The sequence below is a fragment of the Callorhinchus milii genome, unplaced genomic scaffold (assembly GCF_018977255.1).
Source record: "Callorhinchus milii isolate IMCB2004 unplaced genomic scaffold, IMCB_Cmil_1.0 Scaffold27, whole genome shotgun sequence".
NCBI lineage: Eukaryota > Metazoa > Chordata > Chondrichthyes > Chimaeriformes > Callorhinchidae > Callorhinchus > Callorhinchus milii.
Window position 1 is genome coordinate 1,922,693 of NW_024704768.1, and position 24,301 is coordinate 1,946,993.

Sequence of the window (24,301 nt, forward strand, 5' to 3'; positions counted from 1 at the left end):
TGCTGCAACGGGAAGATGATGGAGCGACTTGTTGCAGAAAAGCTGAGACAGAATGGGCTGAGGGGCTGTGTCCGCCCGAAACGCTCTTGCGTGATGTGAACTCTTGTCTTCGTGCAATGGTTTGAGTCTCTTATCACTGAACCCTCTTTTTTCCAGTTCGGGCCTAAATTATTTGGAAGATGGGGGACGACAGGCCATTTGTGTGCAATGCGCCAGGATGTGGGCAAGTAAGTATTATTAGTAGTAGTATTGTTACTAATTATTAAGTAAGTGTGGTCTGTGTAATCGGGGGGGGGGGGGGGGAGAGAGGAATTCCATTAACACTGGTGGAACCGGATGAAAGGGATTGAGGTGCAAATCTGGGCATAGGAACAGGAGTAGGCCATTCAGCCCCTCGAGCCTGTTCCGCCACGGCTTATCTCTACCTCAAATCCCAATTATTTAAAAAAAAGTCATTTGATTTTTTTTTAAACGCATCGGCTTCCTGCCTCTGCCTGATTTTTCTCTTCTTTTCAGTTACTCCATCAGCAGCTTTTACAGATGGAAATTGTGCTCATCAAGTCACACTCTTGCCTCTGGGGCAGAAGTCAGAAGAAGGTTGTGGGTTCAAGCCCCACATCAGGGCTTTCAGCTCACAGTCTTAAGTCATTCGCCCACAAAATACACAGTCAATTCACTTTGCAGTATACCCATTGAAGCGCTTTGAGACGTCTCAACGACGTGATAACGCACTATATCAAATACAAGGATTATTATTGTTACTTAATAATTATTTAAGTTGACGCTCCAATGCAATACAGCAGAGGATCTCGGAGTCTACATGAATGACTCTTACAAATGGCCCCAAATTAGACCCCTTCTCCCCTTCTCCCCTCCCCCCGATTGCGTGAAGCACTTTGAGAGGTTTCAACTTGAAATGGCACAATACCAAATGGAAGAATATCTCGAAAACACGATAAGACGCTATACCAGATGCAAGTATTATTATTATTATTATGAACAAAACTGATTTTGTCTCTCATTTCGACAGCGATTCACAAACGAGGATCACTTGGCTGTGCACAAACATAAGCACGAAATGACCCTGAAGTTCGGCCCAGCCAGGGATGGAGTCATCGTAGCTGGTAAGTTTTGCTGTTGAGAGTGAGATGAGGTCCATCCACTCTGTCTGTCTTTAAATCCCGCCTAAAACCCTCTATCTCTTAGGCTGTCACTCCCCCTCGCCGCATTCCTCTGATCGGCATCCAATAATAATCCAATAAGGGTAACAATCCCTTCATAACAAGTAAATAAGTATTAATCATTTGGTCACTCAATCCACGACTGTTTGTGGGACGCTGCTGTGTGCAATTGGCTGCCACATTTCGCCCACAAAATACACAGTCATTGCACTTTGCAGTGTGTCCTGTGAAGCACTTTGAGACAACAACAACAAAATTACATTTATAGAGATGTCTCGAAGTTGTGATAAGGCTCTGTATCAAATGCAAAGATTATTATTGTTATATTATAACCCCATCCCTGCAAAGCACTCCGAGTGGTTACCCTGTGTGATGTGAAGAGCGCGATGTAAATTGCAAGTTGTTACTGTCTCCAGATCAGACGCCGACTCCCACTCGATTCCTGAAGAACTGCGAGGAGGTGGGACTCTTCAACGAGCTGGCGAATCCCTTCGAGCAGGAGTTCAAGAAAGCGGATGAAGACGACAGTAAAAAGGTTAGGAACAGAGGAGCCAGAGGCCATTCAACCCGTCAAGCCTCTGCACTGGTTCACAATATCACGGCAGATCTTTCCAACAGCAGCAACAAATGACATTTACGCAGCACCTTTCACGTCGGGAGGACGTCCCAAGGCGCTGGACAGTCAGGGATTTGGACCTGAGCGTGGGATTGGGATCAGGGTGGGGTGGAAGGCAGGGAGGATAGGGGTGGGATGATGGCCGAAGGCGCGGTCGAAGAGGAGCGTCTTGAGACGTGCCTTGAAGGAGGCAAGGGAGGGAGGGAGCGAGGCAGTGGAATTGTGGGGTGGAGTTCTAATGAGTGGGGACAGAGGGGCTGAAGGCCCGACCTCAAACTATGGGGACGTGGAGCAGGCCGGAGCCGGCTGAGCAGACAGGTTGATCTGGGTTTAGAAGGTCACAAAGGTAGGAAGGAGCAAGGCGTGGAGAGCTTTGAAGTCAAGGATCCCATTGAATCCCATTTCCCTTTGTCTCCACATCCTTTAATACCCTTGCTGCCTCAGTATCTTTACACACATAGAAATATACAGCAGAGAAAGAGGCCACTCTGGAGGTTTTGGCCTTGCTACTTCTGTTACTAAATCACCCAAAGTTCCACCTTATCTCGATGTGTAAGAATTTTTTATTTTTAAGGATAACTGGAGGCAGGATTGCAGAATATTCTCAATTCGGTCTTTCATTTAGAAGCTGGTTTTCTGCAGTATCTTTTTAAGAAGAGGCTTCGAGATGTTTCTTTCAGGAGAAAAATAAGCTGCGTGAATGTTTTGTGGAGCCCTGTAGCGCAGTGGTTATCACGTTCACCTCGTAAGCGAGAGGACCCGGGTTTGTTTCCCGTGCGGGGTGAAACGCTAGGCAAATTTCCTTACTCCACACACAGGTCTCTGTTTACCTAGCAGAAAGTCGAAACGCAGTTGTTGCTCGATTGGCGGATCACTTTCCGGGGTAATAGTCCCTTCAAAAACAAAATAAATTTTTTAAAATTTAGTCGCTCAATCCACAACTGTTTGTGCACTATTGGCTGCTGTGTTTCGTCCACAAAATTTACAGTCAATTCACTTTACAGTATATCCCGTGAAGCGCTTTGAGACGTCTCGAAGATGTGATAAGGCGCTGTATCAAATGCAAGGATTATTATTGTTCAGTGCCTCACTTCTTTCTCCATCCTCTGTGGGAACATTGCGTGTTTTGAAGACAGAACGTTAATCCTCGGGGGGGAGGAAAGGGAAAGTCTTCATGGAGAAAGATATATTCCGACCTTTAACATTGATTCTAAGAGTTGTTTGCTTAGCACAAGCCAAGTGGCCGTTACCACGTTCAGTAGTTTGGCTCGGAGGCTCTTAAAGCATTGCGATGGGTTTCCCTGTGTGTCAGACAACGGTTGGTAAAAGATACTTGTCTACCTGCTGTTTTGGGCAGCGTTTGATCAAATAGAGAATCAGGATGGACATCCTGCTTGTGGGAAATGTTCTGGCTGTATTATAGATACCACAGAGATCAAATCAATCACATTTCCAATACTGGCTGAGATGCGGGGGTGAAGGGATCACAGCCTACTTCCCTCTTGATGTTCACGGTTGACGAGTACATTGGAGCAATGGCAGAGGAGATCTTGTGTAGCCTTGCTCTCCGATGCAATGCTAAAGGCAGCACCTCATTGTCAGAGGCGCCGTTCATTGGAGGAGTCTGCCTGCGCCTGATCAGGTGAACGTTAAAGATCCCGTGACACTTGGAAAAGAAAAGGGAGCTAGCTTCTCCCACCTAAAGACCTTCCTTTTGGCTCATGCTTATGGTCACTTCCCTCCCCTCCCGCTCTCCCTGACTCGGCATCAGACTCCGCCACTGTCAAGCGCTTCAGGACGCTACCCCACGTGAAGGGCTCTGTGTAAATACAAATTGTTGTTGTTGGTGTCTTGGCTAAAAATCCTCCAGATAAATAGGTCATTCAATTGGCTGCCACTTTGGCCCACAAAATTACACAGTCAATCCACATTACAGCATATTCTGTGAAGCGCTTTGAGATGTCTCAACGATGTGATAAGGCGTTATATCAAATGCACGGATTATTATTATTATTATTCACTTGGTGTCTGGGATCTTGCCGTGATTAAACCGGGAAGCCACATTCCCCTACAGATACACAGTCACTACACTCATGAGTAATTAGTTTCAGTATAATTGAATATAAAGCTTTGAGATGTTTGGGCATTCTAGGTGCTGTGTCACATGCAAGTATTAAGCTCTCCCTCTGTATCTCTCTCTCTCTCTCTCTCTCTCTCTCTCTCTCATTCCCCATCTCATTCAACAACAACAACTTGCATTTATATAGCACCCTTCTTGCTTGGCTTCGATTCAGATCACTTAACAGTGGTGGAGCACGACTCTGAGCCGGGGGAGGGAGAAGGCAAGGCACGGTCAACGTGAAAGGTCTTCAGTGGTGAACTGAACGAGGGGAAGGAGGGGGCATGGCGGAGGGATTGGGGGAGAGAGTTCCAAAGCTTCGGGGGTTAGTGACTGAAAGTGAGGCCGTTGATGATAGAACGGAGGGGACGAAAGACTAGCAGGAGGTCAGAGCAAGATGAGCGGAGGCAGCGGGTAGTGGAGTGGGGAGAAAGGTGGTCAGAAAGGTAGAGAGTCGCCAGGGTGCGAAGGGATTTGCAGAAGAGAGAGGATCATGAAATCGATTCCCCCTTTCACGTTCCCCCTTTCACACCTTCTCTCATTCCTCCTCTCTCTTTCCCTTTCTCTTTCATTCTTTCTCTCTGTGGTTCCATTTTACCCCAATGTTTGGTTCTTTCGCCTTGATTCCCTCATCGTAGATTCCTCCCCCCCCCCCCCTCCCCAACTCCACTCACTTTTAGCCCGGGGACAACATTTTGCCTTGAAATTTAAGTTGGCGCTGAATTATGGAACATTCTTCAACCCAGTCGTAACTTGGACGCGGGTTTTCCTTGGTTTGAAAGGAAAAAGAAAACTGAATTCAGGCAATTGCCGCAATTAAACATTTGCAGGGAAAACGATCTGTCACAGGATGAAGGACATGAGTTGTTTCCAAGAGACTGAACGGCAGAGAACTGTGGTGCGGAGTAGACAAGAGACTCAAACCCAGTTCCAAACATCTATTGTCTTTCGTTTCGATGGCTCACCACTCCAGTCTGGAAGAGAGACACAGACAAACTGGCTTAGTTAATGAGATCCCTTTATTTTCCTTATCAGTCCCCTCTGGATATGTCCTTACCATCCAGCCCAGAGGTTAAAATTAAAGAGGAGGATTGTGTTTCACAAGAGACGTCAGCCTGTGGTTACCCATTGCCCCTCGTACAGTCCAGAGCTCAGGAGGGAAGGTGAGAATTACTGCTCCTAAATCGGTTCATACCAACTCTCCTGACAGCTGCGAGTTTGGTGTCTGACTGACATTAACCCCCTGAGGTCTGTCCCCCTTTCCAGGCCTTGCATCTGACACAGCGCTTTATACAACCATACACACAGTAGGAGGCCATTCAGCCCCACTTTCTAGTCTCAAAACGCTCCACGGGGTAAACTGCTGCCAAGTGTAGTGACTGTGTATTTGTAGGCAGACGTGGCAGTTTTTTTTTACAGCCAGGAGAAAGAAAAAGGTCCTATAAATAAATGCAAATTCCTTCTTGCTGTTACTACTTGTTACTGAAGTGCTTTCTGTGCTTTATGTGTTCAGGGCATCCCTCCAAAACACACGGGGAACACAACGCCTACCATTGTGCGTCCTGGAACCCTTCTCTTGGCGTATGACAACAGTCCTTCTCTGCAGCCCACCTTGCCTTCTCCGACCTCCGTTATCACACCGACGCCCCCATCCAACAGGACATTAGCGTGAGTAACCGGCCGGCAATTTTGCCTTATCTTTGTAACTTATCTTTCTTTTCAAAGATCCTAGTCGCACAGAGTAGTGGTTAGTGCGCTCGCCTCGCAAGCAAGAGGACCCGGGTTCGATTCCCGTGCGAATCAGGGCGAAACCTTAGGCAAGTTTCCTTAGTCCACACACATGTCTTTGTTTACCTAATAGTAAGTAGGAACCCGGTTGTTAGGTATATTATATAAGAATGGAGCAAATAAACAACTCCATTCAGAATCTCAAGGCAATTGCTCGCTCTGTAATAATAATAATCTTTGCATTTGATACAGCACCTTACCAAATTGTTGAGACGTCTCAAAGCGCTTCATAGAATACATTGTAAAGTGGATTAACTCTATTTTGGGGGCAAAACGCGGCGGCCAATTGCACACAGCAGTGTCCCACAAACAGTCGTGGATTGAGTGACCCAATTTTTTTTTGAGGGATTATTACCACCGGAAAGGGATCCGCCAATCGACTGACAACCAGGTTCCTACTTACTGCTGGTAAACAGAGGCGTGTGGGATAAAGGAAACTTGCCTAATGTTTCGCTTTGCCTGGGAATAGAACGCCTCGCTTGGGAGGCGAGTGCCCTAACCACTGTGCTACTGGACTCTGAACCACGTACAAGCATGGATCAGCTTGGCTCAGTTTGCAGCACGAGTCCCAGCAAGTTTGGGACTCGAGCTGACAGCCCGGGCTGACATTCCAGTGCAGTACTGGGGGGTAGCACTGCGTTGTCCGAGGCGCTGTCCTTCGGTTGAGATGTTAACCTAAGGTCCCACCTGCATGTCCAGGTGGATATTATAAAGATCTCGCTAAACCCTAAGAAAAGAAAAGGAGTTTCTCCCGGTGTCTTGGCCAACAATCGTCTAAATAAATCGGTCATTCACTTCATCGCTGTTTGTGGGTCTTTGATGTGCACAAAGAACATAAGAACGTGAGAATTGCTAGAGGAGGGATGACCAGGGTCTAGTTTGCCTCCCGCCATCCTGCATATGTCATGTCCCAAACTATATACTGTATCCCAAGATATTATTTCCTAAAAGAAATCTATCTGAATTGCTTTAGAAAGAATCAACACCGTCTGCTTCCTTCGTCTCCCTAGGGAGTTTTTCCCATACATTTGCTGCTCGATGACTGAAATATGTGTGTCCACAGATTTGTTTTGAATTTACCGCCCTTCAATCGCAGGTCGTGTCCTCTGGTTCAATCCACTGCTCTGGACAACACAAACCTTGCTGCCGCATTTCCCTTCAAAACACACAGCCACTAGATTTGAGAACAATCTCTGTGAAGCACTTTGAGATGTTTCAACATTAAGGGCAGTGTAGCAAATGCAAGGATTATTACGATGATGTGGTTTGGTTTCTGTGTGTCCAATGGTTTCCCAAAGGGATGCGAGTTAGTGTCAGATTGATTTGTTTTGCCCGCTCCATGTCCCTCGCCCGCCCTGCCCGCCTCACCATCAACGGTCGGGCCTTCAGCCTCTCTGCCCCCACTCTTTCGAATGCCATCCCATAGTCCCTTCATCTCACTCCCTCCCTCGCCTCCTTCGAGGCCCGTCTCAAGACCCTCCTCTTCGACCGCACCTTCAGTCACACTCCTCCCCTCCACCCTCCCTGCCCTCTATCACTCCTGATCTTAGGCAGGTTTCCTTACTCTACACACCCCTGTTTACCCAGCAGTAAGTAGGAACCCAGTTGTTAGTCAATTGGCGGATCATTTTTCCGGGGAAAATAATCCCTTCACAAAAAAAATTAATTAAAAATCTAACAATAATTTGGTCATTCAATCCACGACTGTTTGTGGGACTGTGCTGTGCGCAATTGGCTGCCACGTTTGACCCACAAAATATACAGTCAATTCACTTTATAGTATATTCTGTGAAGCGCTTTGAGACGTCTCGACGACGTGATAAGGCGCGATATCAAATGCAAGGATCATTATTATTAGTAGTAGTAGCTTCCTTGACATGGAATGGCATCTTCACAAGAAACCTGATAGGTTTGTGCTTCAGGTGAGCCAGACACACAATCAGGTGCATTCATAATTAACATCAGTCAGGCAGACGGTTCTCATAAATAAAACGTTGCCCAACCCCCCCCCAAATGCTTTGTGCATGAATCCCACCGTCTTGTGTGGCACAAAGAAATACAAAAAATAATTTAAAATGATAATAATTTGGTCAATCAATCCGCGACTGTTTGTGCACAATTGGCTGCCGCATTTCGCCCACCAAATACACAATCAATTCACTTTACAGTATATTCTGTGAAGCGCTTTGAGACGTCTCAGTGATGTGATAAGGAGCTACATCAAATGCAAGGATTATTATTCATCATTGTTCATCACACAAAGAGGCCAATTGGCTCATCGTGTTTGAACATTCCTAGAAACAGGATAAGGCCATTCAGCTCCTCGAGTCTGTTCCGCCTTTCTATAAGATCATAGCTGATCTACACCTCAAGTATCCCTTGATACCCTGACCTAACAAATATCTATCCACCTCAGTCTTGTGATGTGAATGGATCCAGTATCCACAGCCTTTTAGGGCAGGGAGTTCCAGATTTCCACTCCCTTTTGGGTGAAAATCCTGTAATAAAGTTACTCTTTATTATCAATCCCACTTTCCAGCTCTCTCCCCACATCCCTCAATACTTTTACTGCTCAATGCTTACTTCCCTCTTGAACAATTCTACTGACCCAGCAAAAAACTTGGAGGAATGAATGAATAATAATATTAATAATCTTTGCATTTGATTTAGCGCCTTATCACGTCGTTGAGACGTCTCAAAGTGCTCCACAGAATATACTGTAAAGTGAATTGACTGTATATTTTGTGGACGAAACATGGCAGCCAATTGCACGCAGTGAATTAGACGTCACCACAAACAGTCGTGGATTGAGTGACCAATTATTTTCTTTTTGGGGTTGAAAGCAATCTGCCAATCAACTAACAACTGGGTTCCTCCTTATTGTTAGGTAAAGAGAGGTGTGTGGAGTAAGGAAACTTGCCCAACGTTTCGCCCTGCCTGGGAATCGAACCTGGGTCCTCTCGCTTCCGGGGCGAGTGCTCTCACCAGTGCTCTGCAGGACTCCACACCTCAGTAATAATCCTTGCGTTTGGTATAGCACCTTATCACATCTTTGAGATGTCTGAAAGCTCATCGCAGAATATACTGTAAATCTAATTCACTGTATATTGTGTGGGCGAGTAAGGAAATGTGCCTAACGTTTAACAAATGTATTTTGCGGCGGTGAGTATTGTCACTGGAGTCAGACTGATTCCGGCTGTTTCTATTCTCAGGTCACCCACTGGCCCAGTGCCTGTGTTGTTGCATCTTCCCAATGGACAGACGATGCCTGTCAACATCCCCAGCAACCTCAGCAGCCCCACTGTTCAGATGCCCACCGTTATATCTGTAAGTTTGTTACCGGTGATTTAGGTATCTGTGTGTCTGTATCTGTCCCCCTCCCTCGCCTCAAGATCTTCCTCCTCAACCGCACCTTCGGTCACCCTCCTACCCCCACCCTCCACCCCTCCACCCCCAGCAAATCCTTGACTGTCCAGTGCCTTGGGATGTCCTCTTGATGTGAAAGGCTTTCAGTAAATGTTATTTGTTATTGTTGTTGCATGTCTGTCTGTCTTGTCTACCTGTCTGTCTATCTCTCCCTTTGTCTCTTGGTCCCTCGCTTTCTCTGTCTTTCTTTGCGTGCTCTCAGTCTCTCTGTGTCTCTCGCCCTCTTCCCTCTCTCTGTCTCTCTGTATCTATGCCACTCTTTCTCTCTTGCTCTCTGTGTCTCTCACTCTCTGCTTATGCATTTCTTTCTCCCTCTGTCTCTCTCTCTTTGCCTCTCGGTCCCTCTCTCTTTCTTTGTGCGCTCTCAGTCTCTCTGTATCTCCCTTCCAATTCTCTCTCTCAGTTTCTCTGTGTTTCTCTCTCCGTCGCTCTCTCTATGTAAGTCAACAACCACAACAACAACAACATTTATATGTTGTATATATGTCGTATTTATATTCAAATTCAAGATCCTCATCCTCACCTACAAGGCCATTCACGGCCTCGCTCCCTCCTACCTCTCCAACCTACTATCCCCCTACTTACCTGCCCGTACCCTCCGTTCCTCTGGCTCCGGTCTGCTCCACATCCCCCGCCCCAACCGCCCTACCATCGGTGGCCTTCAGCCTCTCAGCCCCGAGGCTTTGGAACTCCATCCCCCAGTGCCTTCGCCGCTTCCTCCCTTTTCTCCTTCAAGGCCGGTCTCAAGACCTTTCTCTTTGACCGTGCCTTCAGCTCCCCTCTCGACTCTACCCCCTCTTCGCTCCCTCCCTTCCCTCCCCCTGACCATTTCCCCCCAATGCTCGGGTCCTGACCCAACTGTACAGCGCCTTGGGACGTCCTCCAGACGTGAAAGGCGCTCTATAAATGAAATCTTGTAGTTGTTGTTGTGTATAATGCCCATCACGTGGCGTAGTGTCCGGGAGTGCTTAACTCCCTCTGGCTATCTGTTTCTCTCCCTATGTCTCTCTTTCTCTCTGTTTGTCTCTGCTTATGTGTTTCTTCCTCCCTCTCTCTCTCTCTCTCTGTCTCTCTCTATCTCTCTCTATCACTCTCTCACTTTCTCTCTGATTGCCTGAGGAGATGATGTGGCCGAATGCCATGTAGACCGGCTAATCAATCGCCCTGATTATTGTGTTTGTTGTCGCGATGTTTTAATGGTGTTCATGCATGAATATTGATATTAACGGGCGCAAAACCAGAAAATACCTGTGTGGAGTGCCTGGGATTCTGTATATAGTAAACTGAAGTGTTGCAGTGTCACTGTCATGTAAGACGGAGATTTAGTATTTACACGGTTCTCTTGAGGGCTTATCACTGCGCAGAACTGCAACGTTACACCATGGGAAATGGCCAAGTCTGTGTATTAGCCTCTGGGACTTGGCGTTCAATAAACCCAGCCTGCTGCCTCCAAAATCCTCTCTTTGTGTATGTTTCTCTCTTGCACTTTCTCTATGTGCATGTCTCTCTCACTTACTCTCCTCTCTCTCCCCGTCCCACTATGGCTGTGTCTCCCTCTTTATGTCTCTCTTTCGCGCTCCCTTTGTCAAGCTGACTCCTGTAGATTGGGCACAGATCAGAAAATCTGGGCTGAAAACAATTGTTAATGGATCACATCCAACGATGCTGCAGTACGGCCCAAATAGTTAATTTTTTGATTAACTCCACACAGATCCCAACTGGAACGATCCTCTCTATGTCTGTGTGGACATATGTATGTGTGCGTGAGTGTATGTGTGTGTGTCTGTCTGTCAGTGTATTTTGGTCTGCGTGTCTGTAATTGTGAGCGTGAGTATGTGTGTGTGAGTGTGCGTGAGTGAATCTTTGTATGTGTGTCTATTTATCTGTATATGTGTGTGTGTGTGCGCGTGTGAGAGTGTGTGTGTCTCTGTATTTGTCTGGGTGTGTCTGTATGTGTGAGCGTGATTATATCTGTGCATGTGCATGAATGTGTGTCTGTCTGTATTTGCCTGTGTGTGAATGTGTGTGTCTGTATGTGTGAGCATGATATGTCAGGGGTTGTATGTGTGTGTGTGGGGATGTCTTATCTGGCATCATTTAAGCTGATCTAAACAGTGTTCCAAGATTAACTGTGCAGCGATTGTTTGTGAGGGAATGTTCTTTTTCAGGTTATTTATGCCTCCTCTTTCCTCCCTCGCTTCCGTATTTAGATCGCTCGGCCTGCCTCCATGGTGCCAAATATTCCTGGAATTCCAGGACCTCCAGTAAACAGCAGTGGGCCTCCATCACCCTCTCCCCAACTGGTTCAGTCAGAAGCCAAACTGGTGAGATTTCAGAGCATCGTGTTATTGCCCAGCTGGATTAGCAGCAAGCAGTCTTCTTGTTCATAATATATAGGATAATCTAGAACTCTGCAGCCTATGTCCTCTCCCGCACCAAACTCCGTGACCCCATCTCCCCCACTCTCGCCCGACTCCACTGGCTCCCTATCCTTCAGAGGATCCAGTTCAAGAACCTGGTCCTCACATACAAAGCCCTTCATGGCCTCGCCCCTCTATGACCTCCTAACCCCCTACCAACCCACCCATTCCCTCCACTCAGCCGGCTCTGGCTTGCTCCACGTCCCCCGCCCCACCATTGGCGGGAGAGCCTTCAGCCACTCGGCCCCCGACCTCTGGAATTCTATCCCGCAGTCACTCCACCTCACCCCCTCCTTAGCCTCCTTCAAGTCCCACCTCAAGACCCTCCTCTTCGACCAGGTCATCAGCCACCCCCCTTCCTCTCCCCACCCTTACCCCCCCAACCCCAGCTCAGGTGTGAAGTGTTGTTCTCTGTCCAGCGCCTTGGGACGTCCTCCCGATGTGAAAGGTGCTATACAAATGTAATCTTCTTCTTGTTATTGTTCAAAAGAAGCTGACTGTCTAAACTAAACGGCCACCAAACTCCACACAGAGAACAAATCTGTCTGCACATTTAAAAGGGGTTAAGGTGTGGAGTCCCGTAGCTCAGTGATTAGAGTGCTCACCTCGCAAGCGAGAGGACCCAGGTTTGATTCCCAGGCAGGGCGAAACATTAGGCAAGTTTCCTTACTCCACACAGCTCCGTTTGCCAAGTAGTAAGTTGGAACTGTTGGTCGATTGACGGATCGCTTTTCCGGGGCTAATAATCCCTTGAAAAAAAAATTGGTCACTCCATCCACGCTGCTCTGCATAATTGTCTGCCACGTTTCGCCCGCAAAATACACAGTCACTACACTTTACAATATATTCTGTGAAGTGTTTTGAAAAAGGCGCGATATCAAAGGAAAGGATTATTATTATTACAATATATTCTGTGAAGTGCTTTGAGATGTCCCGACGATGTGATAACATATCAAATGTAAGGATTATTATTATTATATGTAGTGTTTGATCTTTTCTTTCCCGCAGAGGTTGAAAGCTGTGCTATCACATCAGGGCCAGTCTGTGCTGAACGGTGGTATGATTGTTGGGCCGCTCAGTATGGTGACCTCCCAGCACGAACCAAGCCAGGTTTGCACACTGTCCCCGGCAGCACCATCCCCTTCTCAGCCACAGGTAAGGGACCCAGCTCGGGTCCAAATCCCTGACCGTCCAGCGCCTTCGAACGTCCTCCCCACATGAAAGGCACATGTAAATGTCATGTGTTGTTGTTGAGGGCTGATCTGATTGAGCTGTTGAAAATAATAAAGGGATTCGATAGAGTAGCCACAGAGAAACTATTTTCTCTGGTGGGTGATGGGGGGGGTGGGGGGGGGGAGTCCAGAACAAGGTGGGCATCATCTTAAAATCAGAGCCAGGCCATTTAGGAGTGAAATCAAGGGGCAGTTTTTCACCCAAAGGGGAGTGGGAAACTGGAACCCTCTCTCTCTCCCCCAAAAGTGAATGGCTGGATCCATTCACATTTATGGATAGATATTTGTTGGGTCAGGAGATCAAGGGATACGGGGGCAAAGGCAGGCAACAACAACAACAAGATTCCATTTATTGAGCGCCTTTCACGTCGGGAGGACGTCCCAAGGCGCTGTACAGTTGGGTCAGGACCCGAGCATTGGGGGGAAATGGTCAGGGTGAGGGAGGGAAGGGAGGGAGCGAGGAGGGGGTAGAGAGTCGAGAGGGGAGCTGAAGGCACGGCTGAAGAGAAAGGTCTTGAGACCGGCCTTGAAGGAGGAAAGGGAGGAGGCGGCGAAGGCACTGGGGGATAGAGTTCCAGAGCCTAGGGGCTGAGAGGCTGAAGGCCCGGCCACCGATGGTAGGGCGGTTGGGGCGGGGGATGCGGAGCAGACCGGAGCCGGAGGAACGGAGGGTACGGGCAGGTAGGGAGGGGGATAGTAGGTTGGAGAGGTAGGAGGGAGCAAGGCCGTGAATGGCCTTGTAGGTGAGGATGAGGATCTTGGCCTCTGGGGGATGGGGAGCCAGTGGAGGCGAGCGAGGGTGAGGGCGAGGGTGAGGGTGAGGGTGGGAGTGATGTGGTCGCGGTGTCTGGTGCGGGACAGTATACGAGCTGCAGAGTTCTGAATGACCTGCAGTGTGGAGGGAGGGCCGGGAAGGCCGGCGAGGAGAGAGTTCCCATAGTCCAGCCTTGAGGTGATAAAGGCGTGGACCAGAGTTTCAGCCGCGTGACGGGTGAGGTAGTGCCGTAGTCTGGCGACATTCCGGAGGTGATGGAAGGCGGTGCCAGTTGTGGTGCGGATATGAGGGAGAAAGGACAGCTCAGGGTCGAACAGAACCCCGAGGTTCCTGACTGGCTTTGAGAGGTGGAGAGTGCGGCCTTGGATGCTGATGTTGTCAGCGATTAGAGTTGAGGTACTGATCAGCCACGATCTAATAGAATGGTGAAACAGGCTTGAGGGGCTGAATGGCCTCCTCCTGTTCCTACGAACGCGATGCTTAATTCTGCCCTGTCTGTAACGTGTAGAGACAGTGGCTGAGTCCGTTGCTGAGCCAATATGTTATTTGTGCGCAAATGAGAGAAACCAGTAACCGGGCGAGTGTTTCTGTTCCTCCTCCAGGTGTCTTGTTCTTCTCTGCTCCTCGGGCACAAGGACGTGGACTCGGAGAGCTGTACATGGAAAACAGACGAAGAAGGAGACATGGTAAGGAGGGTGTTTGTTAGCGGTATAGGGGTGCAGCATCCAAAGAAGCCTTCTCCCCGTTTATATCCCCCCTCCCAACTCTCCACCTAGCTCGGGGTCAGACTCCGCCGCTGTCAAGTGCTCTGGGACCCTACCCTGCGTGACGGGCGCTATTAAATGCAAGTTATTGCTGTCGTACCATGGAAATATATGACACCGTGTTTGTTCCCTGATTTTTTTTCTGTCGCCGTTTGCTCCTCCACAAGAAGCCATCCCTCCTAATGCCAAACCCCTCCCTGCCCTTTGCCCCCACACCTCGAATCCCGTTCCTCTGTAATAGTCCCTCAAAAAAAAAGATTTGGTCGCCCAGTTGGCTGGCGTGCATCTCCCACAAAATATACAGCCACTCCGCTTTACAATATATCCTGCAAAGCGCTTTGAGAGGTCTCGAAGACGTGATAAGGCTCCGTATCAAATGCGAGGATTATTATTATTCTCTATTATTATATGAATGTTTTGGTGCTATTGTGCGTCTCCTTCACTCGAAGCAAAAAAGCTGCTGAAGTGTAATTGTGGGGTGTGTTTTGAGGACTCTCCCTCGCAGCCCACCCCGAGCCTGGCCGGACGACGCAGGCGTTTGACGGAGGAGGATCCCGACGAGCGGCGCAGGAGGTTTCTGGAGCGAAACCGAGCTGCAGCCTCCCGCTGCCGTCAGAAGAGGAAAGTCTGGGTCCTGTCGCTGGAGAAGAAAGCCGAGGAGCTCACACACATGAACGTGCAATTGCAGGTAGGGGCCACGGCTGCCTTCGGCGATCGTCTGATGATAATAATAATTATTTGATCACTCAATCCACCACTGTTCGTGAGACGCCGCTGTGCGCAATTGGCTGCCGCGTTTCGCTCACAAAATATACAGTCGCACCACTTTACACTGTGTAATGTGAAGCGCTTTGAAACGTCTCAAAGACGTGGTAAGGAGCTCTATCAAAATGAAGACGTGACCACATTTTTTTCTTCATTGGAGGCTTTATTACCCCGGGAAAAGCCATTCGCCAAACACTAACAACCGGGTTCCTACTCACTGCTGGGTAAACAGAGCTGTTTGGGGTAAGGAAACCTGCCTAAGGTTTCACCTAAGATCCCCAGCAATTTGCCCTGACCTTGGTGCAGTCCTGACGGGGAGAATTCCTCCTCCCAACACTTCCCTGTGGCCGTCCGGCGACCATTTTATATCATTTATATTAAAATAAAATGCAACATCCTGCACTGAGGGGACTTATCACGTGACTGACTGCGGATTCGCCAGGTTAGGCTGGAAGCCTGGTCGGTGACTGATAGCCAGGTGAACTGAGGCCTTTTGCTGCAGTGAAATAAGAGCGCGGAGGGGGGAATGAGCTGCGTAATTGGTTCTGGAAGGTAGAGAAGCAAATGGCTTTCAGCTGGGAGGGAGTTACAGCTTCCTGAGGAACTGCACGCTTCTGCCTTTCAAACCTGTATGACTAAGGAAAGGTTAAATGCGAACACTTTGTGTGCAGACAAGCTGCGGAGGGGTTTGGAGGGTGGTGAGGGCATCCTACTTACTGCTCTGGGACCCTACCAAGCGTGAGGGGCTCTATATAAATGCAAGTTGTTGTTGTTGAGATCATAAGAATTTGCTGGCGAAAGAAGACCAAGGTCTATCCAGTTCGCCTTCCAGCATCCTGGCAGTCACTTGCACAGGTCGTGTCCTAAACTATATATTGCTACGAATCCAGGGATATTATTTCCTAGCAGACACCCATCTAATTTGGTCTCGAAAAGAATCAACATTTTCTGCTTCCACCGTTTGCGTGTCTGTCTGTCTGTCTCCCTGGTCTGTCTGTGAAGCGCTTTGAGATGTCTCGAAGACATCATGAGGCGCTATATCAAATGCAAGGATTATTATTATTATTATATGATAAGAGGGAGCCTGTTCCATACGTTTACTACTCACTCACGGAATGAAGTAGTGTTTCGGTAGATTTATTCTGAATGTAGCAAACACAGGGAGAGAGAGATACAGACAGAGAGAGATAGAGAGAGGGGGGGTAGACAGAGAGAGACACAGAGAGAAAGAGAGAGAGAGAGACACAGAGAGAGAGACAGAGAGAGAGAGAGAGAGAGAGACAGGGAGGTTTGCCTCTGATTCTCCTCTGCTCCTCACCCATGAATTCCAAGTTAATTAAAATAACGCTAAGTGTCTCCGTAAGGTGCACAGACCCATTCTGATTTCCATTTGCAATCGAGTGACAGCTCCCCCGAGCTGCCGTGGGGGCCGGGGAGGGAAGCGAATGTGGCAAGCGGCTGCCTGAGACCATCCCTCATCCGCGCACTTGCTGTCTCAGCACGGGCGTGCGCGCAGGCTGGGCAGCCGGGGCATTCTTAATTGATGAGGCTCTGGTGTGACTAATCGCCTCCCCGAAAATGCGGAATAATTGCTTCTTTGACATTCACTTTTCAGGAAGCAGCATAATGCAGCACATCATTCATTCAGATTTACAGCCAGCTGACACTTTCCTCCGATGTGTGAAAAGCAGAGTGGAATTAAAGGACTCCCGGCACATTGTGTGTGTGTGTGTGTGAGTGAGGGAGAGAGTATGTGCGCGTGCTTTTGAGCGAGGGAGTGGGTGTGGGTGTCAGGGAGAGAGAGTGTGCGCGTGCTTGTGAGCGAAGGAGTGTGTCAGGGAGAGAGAGAGAGTGCACGTGCTTGTGAGCGAAGGAGTGGGTGTGTGTGTCGGAGAGAGAGAGTGTGCGCATGCTTGTGAGCGAGGGAGTGTGTGGGTGTGTGTGTCAGGGAGAGAGAGAGTGCGCGTGCTTGTGAGCGAGGGAGTGTGTGGGTGTGTGTGTCGGAGAGAGAGAGTGTGCGCATGCTTGTGAGCGAGGGAGTGTGTGTGGGTGTGTGTGTCAGGGAGAGAGTGTGTGCGCGTGCTTGTGAGCGAGGGAGTGTGTGGGTGTGTGTGTGAGGGAGAGACTGTGTGTGAGTAAAATTTTAAGTGGGATTGTAAAAAGGAGCAATACTTTTGGGACTCACTGAGACAGTAGAATAAGAGGGCGCAGGGTTAGAGTTGCTAAGGCAACTTCACACAGACACCAGGAAGGTTTTCTTACCCAGAGGTAAAGTGTGGTTGAGGTCGGGAAACTGGGAGCTCATTTGAAAAAGTGAGTCCCTTAGTATAGTGGTTAGAGCACTTGCCCTCCATCCCCCAGTGCCTTCGCCGCTTCCTCCCTTTCCTCCTTCAAGGCCGGTCTCAAGACCTTTCTCTTCAACCTCTCGACTCTCTGCCCCCTCCTCGCTCCCTCCCTTCCCTCACCCTGACCATTTCCCCCCTCCTCGCTCCCTCCCTCCCTCCCCTCACGCTGACCATTTCCCCCCAATGCTCGGGTCCCGACCCAACTGTCCAGTGCCTTGGGACGTCCTCCCGACGTGAAAGGCGCTCTATAAATGCAATCTTGTTGTTGTTGTTGTTGTTGCCTCAAAAGCGAGAGGATCTGGGTTTGATTCCCGGGCAGGGCGAAATCTTACTTCAAACGCCTCTACTTCCCTACCGGTAAGTAGGAACCCGGTTGTTAGTCGATTGGTGGATCGATCGCTTTCCACGGGTAATAAGCCCACCAAAAAAGCAGAAAATGCGGTCCCTCAATCTACGGCTGTTTGTGAGACACTCCAGTGGCTGTTTGGCTGCCGGGTTTCACCCACAAAATACACAGTCACTCCACTTTACAATGTGTTCTGTGAAGCGCTTTGAGACGTCTCAACAACGTGATGAGGCGCTGTATCAAATGCAGGGATTACTGTCGTTATAAAAGCAACTTGAGGCTGTGTTGGGAGCCGGGGATTCTGGAAAAATGAGATTAAATGGTCTCCTTCATCCAAACCAATCCTGTGTCCTTTTATCAATCAAATTCCAACCAGATGGAAGGTGGGGAGCGACGGGTGGGGGTAGGGGAGGGAGTGAGGTGGGGGGAGTCAAGAGCCCTGATCTCTCCTAGTCCCTGCACCAGGTTTACATTGCAATCGCTCGCTGTTGAGAAGAGAGATTTGCGTGCCTGTTGTGGAGATCTCTCCCGTAAACGACAGTCTCTTCACCTAATGGTAAAGAAGAAGGGAGTTTCTCTCTCTACCCCGGTGTCCTGGCCAACAATCACCCGAATAAAAAAAAATCGGTCACTCTTCTCCACGACTGTTTGTGGGGACACTGCTGTGCGCAACTGGTTGCCGCGCTTCGCCCACAAAATATTCAGTCAATCCAGTTTTACAGTGAAGCGCTCCGAGACATCTCGACAATGTGAGCAGGCTCAATATCAAATGCAAGGATGCTGATTAATATTAATATCATCTCTGCTCTCGCTTCCTCCCTTGGCCGTGCTGATTTTTTAATAGAGAAAGAAAATTAAATTGCTAGTAATGAACGTAGCTTCTGCAGGCGCCCGGTTACCTTGGGAAGTTAATAAGCTGCCTCCCTCTATTAATATATTAATGCAAATAGACCATCCGTCTTGCACTGGGGAGGGTTTCAATTTCACCTGGAGCTGTTAATGGCGACTTTATGTGGCCTTCCGGCTACTTGCTGGGCTGCGGCTTCAACCAAACAACGGAATAAAAAGTGAAATATCTTCTGGTTGGTAATTAGCGCACATTAGGAGCTGTTTCAGGCCGTTAAAGTCTTCGGTCTTGAACGGAACGAGTTGCCGGTTTCCTGCCCCCACACCCCACCCCCCCTCTCCCACCCCACCTCCACCTCGCTCACCCGCTCGCTGTACACTCATGACATTGACCTAATGAAAAATGCTGAACTCCTTAATATGCAGTGTCTATGAACAATGTCTCGGGGTCAGGAGTTGTGGGTTCGAGCCCCGCGACAGGGGACCTTGAGCCCACAGTCCAGGTCGACGTTCCAACCCAGTGTGGGGCGAGGGGAAGGCTGCATTGTGGAAGGTGCCATCTTTTGGATGAGACATTAAAAACTGTATCTGTTCAGTTGGACGTTAAATGTTTTGCCATTGGAAAGAGAACAGAGTCTCACCTGGAGGATGGCACCTCAAGAAGCACAACGTTCTCCGTCCCCCAGTACCTCACTGGAGCGACAGGCTAGACCATGAGCTCAAAGTCCTTGAGGTTGGGGGGGGTTGGAGGGACTTGAAAAAATAATAATAAGAAATTGGTCACTCAATCCACGACTGTTTGTGGGGACGCTGCTGTGCGCCTTTGGCTGCCCCGTTTCGCCCACAAAATATGCAGTCACTCCCACCTTACAGCATATTCCGTGAAGCGCTTTGAGACGTCTCGAAGACGTGATAAGTCGTTGTGTCATATGCAAGGATTATTATTATTATTAACCTCCTGACCTGGAGTAAAGCGTGCTCCTGGCTGAGCCAGGCTGAGAGAGACAGAGTTGGTCATGTTTCTCAGCGTGTGTGTTGCTGGCGAGTGATGGTGGGCGGGTGGGTGGGTGGGTGTCGGTGGGTGGGGGATGGAAATACGGGGAGTGGGATTGTAATGAGTCTCTCTCCGTCCTCTGCAGAACGAGGTGACAATCTTGCGGAATGAAGTGGCCCAGCTGAAGCAGCTCCTGCTCGCACACAAGGACTGTCCCGTCACGACCCTGCAAAAGAAAACACACGAATACATCAGTAAGTGCACAGCCCTCTCCTCGTCCGGATCAACCTATCCGCTCCCTCCGCTCGGCAGACCCCGGCCTTTTCCACGTCAAGACCCTCCTCAACCGCCCCTTCGGCTACCCTCCTTGCCCTCCACCCTCCCTTATCCCCCCCACCCCGACCCCACCACACCCCCACTCGGGTCCAAGCCCTGACTATCCAGGGCTATACAAATGTCATTTTGTATTGTATTGCGTTCGCTGCAATACACAGCGCCTTTCTCTCATCCTGGGACGACGTCTCAAAGCGCCTTACACAGCTGGCTGGGCATCTGAGAGCCACGGTGGGGGCAGCGGGAGCTGAAGCTGGGGGGTCGGAGATGAGATATTAAACCGTGCTCCCCGTCTGGCTGTTCAGGTGGATGTTAAAGATCCCGCGGCGCTATTCAAAAAGAGAAGAGACTTTCTCTCCTGGCATCCTGGCCAATAAATCCGAAATAAATTAATAGGATTATTCATTATTATTATCGAGGGAAGGGGACAAAAAAGGGGAGCGGAGGTGTGGATAAAACTTAACCTTAATTAATTGTTGATCGAGCAGTTCTTTCGACTGGGAGATGATGAGAACACAGGAGGGAGGGAATTTAAGATTATAACTGGAAAACGGTTTCCCCAGAGTATGGAATGAGTTGCCCAGGGTTGTGGCTGTTGGAGGGATAAGGCTGCGTGGAGGAAAGGCATTGGAGGCAATGGAAAAACAACAGGGAACTGGGATTAGAATAGATAACAACAACTTGTATTTATACAGCACCCCTCATGTGGGGTAGAGTCCCAGAGCACTTGACAGTAGCGGAGCATGATGCGGATTCAGTGACTAGGCACAGTTGAAGAGGAATTTATGGCTTTATAAATAGAGGCATAGAGTATGAGAGTGAGGAAGTTATGTTGAACACTAATTTGATATTAGCTTTAAAAGGGAGTTGGACAGGTACTTAAAAAGGAAGAAATTGCAGGGCTATGGGATAAGAGTGGGGGAATGAGACTAGTTGGTAGGTCTTTCAAAGAGTCGACACAGGGACGATGGGCCGAATGGCCTCTTTCTGTGCTTCAAGGCTCTATACTTCTAAGAAGAAATTTAAGAAGAAATAGATGGTTTCTGTAGAGTTCTCCCTAAATCCTGTGTCTCCCGTTTCTGTCTCTGTTAATTAAGCGCTTTGAGCCGTTTCCCCCCCCCAATGGAAGTGCTAACTGTTGGTGTGTGCTGACTTGGCAATGTGGGATTGGATCGGGTCGAGGGGAATTTTGCTCTGCGTCCAATCTGTGCGCAAACGTGACACGATAGGCTGGGTGGAAAGATCCCCTGAGTAAGAGATTGATTTCTTTGGCTTTGATGTTAACAGTCCTGGGGAAAAAAACGTGTGCTTTTAGTGCCGACTAATGGCAGAAAGCAGCATAGCACCAGCGTGGGGAAACCTTTGCCCTTCAGTTAGTACCTAATAGATAATATAGAGCTGATGTTTTCAGGGCTTGTTAATCCCAATTTAAGTAGAATTTTATCTCCCGTCATAGAATCTCTCCCCCTCCCCACCAATCCACCTTCTTTCGCCTACCCCTCTCCCAGCCAGCTGTATAAAGCGCTTTGAGGAACCCTCCCGATGTGAAAGGTGCTGTGTCACTGGATAACTGATTAGTTGTGTGTTGCATTTGACACAGCGCCTTATCACGTCGTTGAAACGTCTCAAAGCGCTTCTCAGACTACAGCATCGAGTGAAATTGACTGTACATTTGGTGGGGAACGTTAGGATTATGCTGTTGCTTTTAGTAACTGGTTAAAGGTTGGTCAAAGGACAAGCCTTGGTGTGGTGAGAACCCGAAGTTTTTATGATGTAGTTGAGCACCGTGGGACGTCCTCCCGACACGAAAGCCGCGCTGTAAATTTAGATGTGGACGCGCCATTTTTTCCTCAGTGGTCCTTGCGAAGAGAAACCGGCTTCCAAAGGCGGATTGGATGGAATCATTTGCTGCGATTCGAAGACAAACGGGTGGGGTTTCTGGGCCTCCGATAAGGCTGCAGTTTGCGAAAAAAGATTTTCACCAAATCAAAATCAAAAGGGAGCCTCTAATTCCCTTGCACCTCTTATCCAGTCCTGTAGCCTAGTGGTTTGAGCTTTCGCTTCTCAAGTGAGAGGACCTGGGTTCGATTCCCGGGCAGGGCGAAACCTTAGGCAAGCTTCCTCACTCCACGCGCACGCCTGTGTTTACCGAGCAGTAGTTAGTCGTTTCCCGGGGTAATGATCCCTTCAAAAAAATAATAATAATAATTTGCTCGCTCAGTCCACGAGCATTTGTGGGGACGCTGCTGTGCACAATTGGCTGCCGCGTTTCACCCACAAAACACACAGTCACTACACTTTACGGTGTATCCTTGTGAAGCGCTTTGAGACGTCTCGAAGCCGTGATAAGGCGCTGCATCGAATGCGAGGGTTATTATTATTCCCCGGCATCTGGGGCTAAAGCAGCTACCGGCGTGTTCACGTCTTTCCCTCCTTTGCCAACAGCCGACGAGAGCCCGAAGGAAAGCTCCGAAGCCACGGGTTCCCCGGCTCCCGTCATCCAGCACAGCTCGCACGGCGTCGCCACCAACGGCCTGAGCTCCAGGGCCGCAGCCGAGGCCGTGGCCACCTCCGTCCTCACCCAGATGGCCAACCAAAGGACAGAGCTGAACTTGCCTCTCCACCCCCACGTCATCATGTCCACACAGTCCCAGTCTGCCGGCAGATGATGACCAACACTCCCTTCCTTCCTTCCCTCCTCCTCCTCCTCCTCCACCTCCTCCTCCATCTCCTCGTCCTCATCCCAGCACAAAACCGCTTCGAAACAAGAGCTTAGCAGGTTTAAGCCCAATTGCTTGAGGGACTGGGCTGGAGGCTGGTGCCTGTCAGTATCCCCAGGGCCCTCATCATAGGCCCTAGGAGCAAGGTATGGACCTTCGTATCTTCTATATATTATCTCCAAACAAATTCAAAGCCGAACATTTCTCAACGTTGTTCCTTACTAACCAACAGGGGCTCCTTTCTGGGTTGATACAAGACCTGAACTGTGTGGTATTCAATGTTGAAATAGCCTCAGCCACAGACTGTTCCACAGGCCTTATGGTGCTCAGCTGGGATAGGGAGTTTGGCTCAGGTTATATCTCCTCGTCGTGAGAAGCGATCGCTTTACTCTGCAGTGAACCCCTGCGAGTTCTGAATGGGATAGTGTCGAGGGAGCTTTTCCTCTGTATGTAACCCACGTGAAGCTGAGCTGGGAGTGCTGGACAGAGACTGTTAGAGGAAGCTTTACTCTGTATCCAATGCGTGCTGGGTGTATTCGGGGTGGGGGCAGCAGAGGGGTGGTCGTTTACCCCCCAGCGGGTCGGCGAGGCTGCATTCATGCGGTTGCGTTTTGCATTTCAATTGTTCCACTGCAAACCTGTGCTAAACCAAAGATGTGTGCGGTGCAAAACAAATAGAGTTCCTTTGCAGTCTGGAGCATGGTACGTGAGGGCAGCCAGCCTTGTGCCCGTGTCTGTGCCAGCCTGGATCGGGAGACGCCCTGGTTTGTGTAGCAGGTCCCACGACCGAGTGGGGAAACACACGGGTCCAGACTGGCCCTACAGATAGTCAGTTACCGATCTCGTCCACCGCAGTGGTTGGCGATGCGTTGAGCTCAGTGACGTTTGGTGAGGGAGGGTGGACCTGTGGATGAAAAGATCAGAGCGTGCTTGCTCTGATCGCTGTCGAGAGACCCTCAGCTGGGAGATGTGTTTGTGTGTGTGTGGAGGGGAGGGGTGGGGGATGTCCGCTGAGGATGAAAATGGGGGTGCGATGCCCCACAGGTCTTTTCCCCAACTCATACTCACTGTCCAGAGTCACACATAAATCCTGGGTGCTCAGTGAGAGCGTGAGTGCCTTCAGAAGAGGAGAAAGTTACCGGAGGTCTGAGAACCTCCTCATCATCTGAAAGATACAGCCTTTTCCCGTCTACTCCATATTACAATACAATACAAAGTTACATTCGTATAGCGCCTTTCACGTCAGGAGGACATCCCAAGGCGCTGCATTTACAGATTGTTTCGTAAATGTACTTAACGTAAAAACGGGATTACGTGGAGTCCTGCAGCACATTGGTTAGAACGAGAGGACCCAGGTTCGATTCCCGGGCGGACAGGGCAAAACCTTGGGCAAGCTTCCTTACTCCACACACCTCTGTTTTAAGTAGGAACCAGTTGTTAGTCGATTGGCGGATCGCTTTTCGAGGGTGCCAATCCCTTTTTAAAAAAAATGTGGCCACTCAATCCACGGCTGTTTGAGGGGACGCTGCTGCGCGCAACTGGCCGCTGCGTTTCGCCCACAAAATACACGGTCAATTCACTTTACAGTGCATTCCGTGAAGCGCTTTGAGACGCCTCAGCGACGTGATGAG

The 24,301-nt window shown here is 49.2% G+C and overlaps 1 protein-coding gene across 1 annotated transcript in view; it reads left to right on the plus strand.

The window, feature by feature from the left end:
- The window catches only part of atf7a (activating transcription factor 7a), a 29,453-nt gene extending 5,436 nt beyond the window's left edge, over positions 1-24,017 (plus strand). The window contains exons 2-12 of the mRNA XM_007909647.2: positions 157-227; positions 1,031-1,124; positions 1,598-1,716; positions 5,430-5,584; positions 8,917-9,031; positions 11,341-11,454; positions 12,559-12,705; positions 14,160-14,243; positions 14,812-15,009; positions 19,763-19,871; positions 22,396-24,017. Coding sequence (XP_007907838.1) covers positions 180-227; positions 1,031-1,124; positions 1,598-1,716; positions 5,430-5,584; positions 8,917-9,031; positions 11,341-11,454; positions 12,559-12,705; positions 14,160-14,243; positions 14,812-15,009; positions 19,763-19,871; positions 22,396-22,619 — 1,407 coding nt within the window. The 5' untranslated portion in view covers positions 157-179 and the 3' untranslated portion in view covers positions 22,620-24,017. The remainder of the gene's footprint in view (positions 1-156; positions 228-1,030; positions 1,125-1,597; positions 1,717-5,429; positions 5,585-8,916; positions 9,032-11,340; positions 11,455-12,558; positions 12,706-14,159; positions 14,244-14,811; positions 15,010-19,762; positions 19,872-22,395) is intronic.
- The last annotated feature ends 284 nt before the right edge of the window (positions 24,018-24,301 follow it).